Source organism: Lygodium microphyllum, chromosome 8 (genome assembly GCF_053477565.2).
Source record: "Lygodium microphyllum isolate KBCC chromosome 8, Lygodium_microphyllum_v1.1.10, whole genome shotgun sequence".
Classification (NCBI taxonomy): domain Eukaryota; kingdom Viridiplantae; phylum Streptophyta; class Polypodiopsida; order Schizaeales; family Lygodiaceae; genus Lygodium; species Lygodium microphyllum.
The window spans coordinates 29,813,657-29,819,592 of record NC_141142.1 but is presented as its reverse complement, the minus strand read 5'-3'; the positions used below and the strand labels follow the sequence as shown (position 1 = coordinate 29,819,592).

The 5,936-nt window shown below is 40.7% G+C and overlaps 1 protein-coding gene across 5 annotated transcripts; it reads left to right on the top strand.

Moving 5' to 3' along the window:
* The first annotated feature begins 299 nt into the window (after positions 1-299).
* LOC148032104 (gibberellic acid methyltransferase 1-like) lies at positions 300-4,622 on the top strand. Of its 5 annotated transcripts, none has more exons than XM_087682734.1 (4): positions 300-875; positions 1,155-1,475; positions 1,573-1,646; positions 1,742-1,861. In XM_087682734.1, exons 1-4 carry the CDS (start codon positions 489-491, stop codon positions 1,749-1,751), a joined length of 792 nt encoding a protein of 263 aa, XP_087538860.1. In that variant the 5' UTR covers positions 300-488; the 3' UTR covers positions 1,752-1,861. The 5 variants fall into 5 exon arrangements, with proteins under 5 accessions (XP_087538860.1, XP_087538859.1, XP_087538858.1 ...); XM_087682732.1 differs by lacking the exon at positions 1,573-1,646 and adding an exon at positions 3,084-4,622 and having other exon boundaries at positions 301-875; positions 1,756-2,049; XM_087682731.1 differs by lacking the exon at positions 1,573-1,646 and adding an exon at positions 2,424-2,944 and having other exon boundaries at positions 305-875; positions 1,756-2,049.
* Positions 4,623-5,936: the final 1,314 nt, after the last annotated feature.

The following is a 5,936-nucleotide window of genomic DNA, read 5'->3' as shown; positions in this document are numbered from 1 at the left end:
GTTTCACCCACGATAACTTGGGTAGACAGGGTAAGAAATATAAATAAAAGGGTCGGCTGCGCGTGAAACTAGTTGGTGAAACATGGCTAGTTTTGCTAGAGAAGCCATTTGCGTGGGGGTTAGTGCTAGGCCCATTTTATCGCTAACCAACCCCGCTCCCCCGTGCGACCACGTGGTGGTGACCTCGTGTGACACTGCCCTGTATCTTGATTACAAGTCCGGACTCAGCAGGTGAGAGCTATGATAAATTCTATGACTCAGGCTGGTGAGCGCTATGATAAATTCTATGGCTCAGGCTGGTTACACATCTGTGGCATCTGCTGCACTACGTGTCAAAAGGTCATTGGGCCGACTTTTGTGGCTGACAGTTATGGGCGGGGGATCTTTAGACTTTCACTTCGTGTGGCGTGTGGGCTCAGGGCTGTGAGCACAGCTTCTGCAAGGAAAATCTTGTCCATATACTGAGGAGTACACGAGTGACGTTCGGGATGCAGAGATCTACTCACGGACCTGGAAGCAGTGTTCTGCCTTGTATGCAGGGTGGAGCTGGCGCCGACAGCTATGCAGCAAATTCTATGGCTCAGAACTATGGTTTTCATGCGTATGCGAAGCCATATCTAGAGGAAGCCTTGCAGCGCTTCATTCTCATGCACAGCACTGAGAAAGAAGAAGAACAAGATGGAGAAGGAGAAGGAGAAGGAGAAGAAGAAGAAGCACGGGCCGCAAACGGAGTAATGAGAAGCTGCAGGAGGCGCGCTGCCATTCGTCGTGTCACTGTGGCGGATTTCGGGTGCTCTCACGGGCAGAATGCCGTCGTCTATGCTAACTTTATAGTCGATGCCTTGACGAAGGGCTTGCTAAGTAGGCGCCGGCCAGTAAGTAGTGTATATCATAAGGGTGAAGCTTAATTAAAATCTACTAACAATGAGCTTATTGATAGGCGCATGCTTGCAGAACTACTGCGTCATGCAGGTAAGCGGATTCTAGATTATGTAATACAGATCGTTGTATCATAATTAACGACTTATTTGGGTGATAGGCCCGTCTCTGCAGTACTTCGGCCTTAGGATGGAATTGACTACGGTATCATGGAATTGTTAAATTTATGGATCCACTTTGTGACTGATACTAATTTGATAGGCCCGTGCGTGCAGTACCATGCCGCCGACAATAATGCCGACAGACGTCCGGATGATATTGGTGACCACAGGGACGATAATAGTAATGATGCTGGGCATGTTGCTGCTCATGATGATGATGATGATCCTCACGATCAATCCCTGGAGATCCAGTATTTCTTCTCCGACCTTCCATCCAATGACTTTAACCAGCTGTTTCAATCTGATCTGGCGACTGCTCCTTGTTCCAGACTGTGCTATGCGGCTGGCGTGCCGGGCTCCTTCTACAATCGCCTCTTCCCGAGCAGAAGCCTCAACTTCGTTATCTCCACATTCTCTCTGCACTGGCTTTCTCAGGTACTGAAGCGCTCAATCATCAAATACAGTTTACCCGCAAATTTCGTATTAGGCTTAATGAGTTCATGCAAATGCAATATGTAATTACTGTACGCAGTTGATGACTGAATCTCTCTTTCTACTGATCTTCTATGATCACGAGTGTCCCTCTGATCGAATTGCTAATTCAAGGTTCTCTTTCCTTTGATCTAGTGGCTTTAAAAATGATATGTAATTAAGTTAATACGCAGCTGATAATGGAATCTCTCCTCTCATCCGATTGCTAGTAATTTGTAGCTAGGTACCGCCCGAGGTGCTCGACAAGTCATCCTCTTCATGGAATGGTGACCACGTCTGGATCTGGTCCGAGGATCATAGTCAGAACCCACAAGTCTCACAAGCTTTCGCGAGACAGTCCATGGCGGATCTGGTTCGCTTTCTCAAGTGTCGGGCCGAAGAGATGACTTCCAACGCTATCCTCTTCATCTTGTCCCTTACTCGTACGCAAGAGTTACCGCACGGCGACTATCGTAAACGTCACAACTACATGTGGTGTGGCTATTTCGAGTCCACGTGGAATGAGATGGTCAATGAGGTGCCTCAATTACAACCTTTTGATTGTTAATCTATTAATCACCCAATAGGATTAAGTTTTCATCAATAACATAAATTTAGTGAGTGTTCCTTCTCAAACTAGATTCCCTTGCATTAATCTACATGATTGTATGCATTTAGTAATGTTAAATCTAGTTTAGAGTTTCCTTGATAACAAGTAAGGCTAGACATGGTAAGATCAATGATAAGTAATGCTACTCATTTAGCCTACCTCTAACAAATGCTCGTGTTTATAACAATTAATATTAATGCCATGGGCATTAACTTTGTTAGCATTCCTTAAATAGCTTTTTCTCAATGTCCTTGTCATTGTTGGATCCTTGTAACTAGATGATCTTGTTATGAAATATACAGGGCTTAATAAGTTGTGAGGAGAGAGATACTTTCAATGTACCACATTATAGTTTCCACCGCAAAGAACTAGAGGCCGCACTGAAGGAGGTTAGTGAGTTTAAGGTTTTGAAGCTAGAAATATTGGAAAATCGAGAAACCCTACCAAAAGAATTTAAAGAATCTTTGCTCAAAGATCCACAAGCCTTTGGAAAGGCTCGAGCAAACTTTATGAAAAGTGTAGCAAAGCCCATGGTTCAAGCTCACATTGGCCTTCAACGAACTGAGATATTCTTTGAAAGGCTACAAAAGATCGCATCTGAAAAACCTCACCTTGCCATACATTTCACGTATGATCTTCTAATTGCAATATGTCAACGCTCTTAGGAATACCATAGTTGTAAATCTCTTAGCTTTTTCTAGTGCATATCTAAGTTTATGCTCTAGAACGAAATGTGATGACACTTAACCACATGCTATTTATATTAGTGATTGTTCATATTCCCTTTCAACAATCTTAAATTGAGTATCAATGTTGTCAATCTATTTGAAAAGTTTGTTATTTTTAAATGTTATTATATATAAAGTGTTGTAAGGAAGGTGTGTGACAATATTGGTTGAAATTATATTGATGGTTTTTGTAAATTGCATAACATTTTGATTAACCTTGGTTATGTGTACTAGGTTCAAAATGGGCATTTGTTGGTGCTATTGACTGACAACAACCAAACCTATAGTAAAAGAAATCAAACTTTGCTCCTCTACTACTACTACTATTTGGTGTTGCTCTTGAGGCTAATGTTATAGGAGTAGATGCATCCAATCTCAACTACTTGGGAAGAGGCTTTCAAAAATTTCCAATTTTTATAATCTACTAAAGAACTTAAAGACATGTTTATCAATGGCATGCATCTAAAAGCATGTGTATTATATGCTCAGCATGCGCAACTATAAATTCACTAACTAGTGTTATAGTTTCTAAATTTAGTTGCATTAATAAACCACTAAAACAAAATGAAAGGATCAATGTGGTCGCTAGGCATGGAATTATGGGTATGCAATTTGAAGTGTTTTAAATGCAACTTTACATGTGATTGTTAATGTTGTGGTGTGGATTTGTATCTAGTGAAGAAACCCTCCAACCATGGCATATTTTGAAGCCTTATATATTCCTAGATGAAGAGGAAACAATGTTAAATTTGTGAGTTTATTCATCTTAGGGTGGATAGTGGATGCACTATTAAGTTCTTAGACTAATAATGCACTAATTAGTGCTTCAATAACTAGTGCACTCCTAAGTGCTTGGAGTTTGTTTTGTATTCAAGCATTAGCTTCAATAGTGCTATTAAACTAATGTCATTTAACCTTTAGCTTTGTAAGCCATAGCTAATTAGCCTTGTTCAAGCTCCTCGTGTTCTTGTGAAAGTGATGAGGGGATTTGAATTGGTGAAGGGAAGATGTGGAAAAGCAAGTATGTGTGCTGGAATGCAAAGCGTACCTTTTGCTCAAGGGGCCATCATAGTTTGTCTAATTGGAGGGAGTCTTGCGGGAGGAGATAGAGATCGTGCAAAGGAGGAGCTTGCATTTCAACAAGGAGTGAAAGAAATAGAGCAAAGTGCATGCTTTTTTGATGTGGTGAAAGTGCAATCATGAGGGCAATGGCATAAACGAGGGAGGACTTTGTTTTTTAAAAAATAAGAGGGTGCACAAAGAAAGTAGAAGGCTATTATTGCAAGGGAGGGAAGCGCTGATTGGGGAGAGAGGGGAGCTTCATCAAAGCCAAGCTCCAAAACAAGATTGGGGGAGTATTAATCGCGTGATGTGGATGAAGTTTCTATGTCAAAACAAATATGAAGGAGACATTGAAGGAGTCGTCTCTCCAAGAAAGCATAGCAAAGATGCCACTTAGGAAACGAGCACCCTAGCATGTGGAAGAACTAGAGTCCAAACAAGGGGAAAGAGCAACAAGAATTATGAAGGTCAGCAGCAATTTTGGACCATGGCATTGCATCTTCAGGACTGCAGCGTGATCATCTCACAGTTGATGAGTATTCCAGTTGAAGGTGGGTATCTGGACAAGCAAGCCGGAGATATCGAAGAATTCATCTGATGAAGCCATCATCACCATTGGCCTCGTTACCATAGAAAGGCCATATTTTGAAGGATCTCACCTATGAGCTATAACTCATGGAGTTTAGACAATCATGAGGGCACAAATGATTGCCCATACAACTACCAATATGATTATCCCAAAGATTTTATGATTATCCTAAAGATTTTGTTGTATGAGCCGCCGCTTGTGCCATTGTGAATTGTCACCACCCTACCATCAGCAGCACCTTGCTCGTTGTGATGACACAACAAAGAAGTACAGAAGTCATCATTAGCTCCATGAACACCATATTGGGGAGTATGAGAATTTCCCATAACTTTGGGACATGTGGTGAAATCTTTGGATTTGTCATAACTTGAACACTATAGCTCCAAATCAAGCGCTCTATAGCTCAATAGATTCCTTTTTTCAAGCGCTTTCCAATCATAGGTCACATCATATGGTTTTGAAAAACTTATGGGCATGTTATTAGGGTGCCACCTTTTTAGTATTAAAAAAATGGGAATTGGGAGATTCCCAAACTCACTAATATTGTGTTCATGGTTACTTGTAGCGCCAAATCTTTGCCTTCTCACTCGCCAAGTTGTTACCACGTGCTTTGTCCTTTATGGGTTGCTACCCATCATGCGCCTTGTAACTAACTGCTTGACACACCATCATTGTGAGCATCATTGAGTCAAGCCACATTATCACTATCATTTTTGTAGTCAATTGAGGAGACAACAATGTCGATAGCATCATTGCTATGATTGAAACTCTTCGTGGATGAGTGAAAACCTACTCTTGTCTATAAAAGGTGTTTGAACTATATAACATCATATGTTGTGAATGCCATCCCCACTTCTTAATTTGACTGCAAATGTAGATGAATGTGTATCATGTCCATTCTTCTCAGACCATGTAATTTTCATATGTAGAATGAATGAAGTAAAAAATCTTGTATATCCATCTTGTGAGGGAATTCTATGTATTCCTACCCATGGAAGCTTTAGATGCATCTAGTGAGGTTATATTGCAGACGGTTGTGTATCAAGTAGTGAAATTAGGGGATTTGCTTGTCGAGTGCTTCAGAAGGTGAAAGCAGCGAAGACATCAAATTTTATCTCCTAGTTAGAAAAGACTCTTAATGGTTTGGTGTGAGTTCAAGTAGAATTGTCTTGAGGGCTATCAGCTAAGAGTTTTTCTTATGTGATTTGAGTTTCAAGTTCATAAGATTTGATGGAGTTTGAAACTTGGAGTTACCTTCACTTCTCTTCCTTCCAATGCTGAACCTTCTATATCATTTTTCATTAGTCTTTCTTGAGCTAGTTAGGACAAGATGGGCGATTATTATAAGCAACTTATGCCTCTAAATGATGGTGGGAGAGGTGTTTTGTAATGCATGTTTACATATAATCATTTGAAAGCTATCTATTCCTATGGAT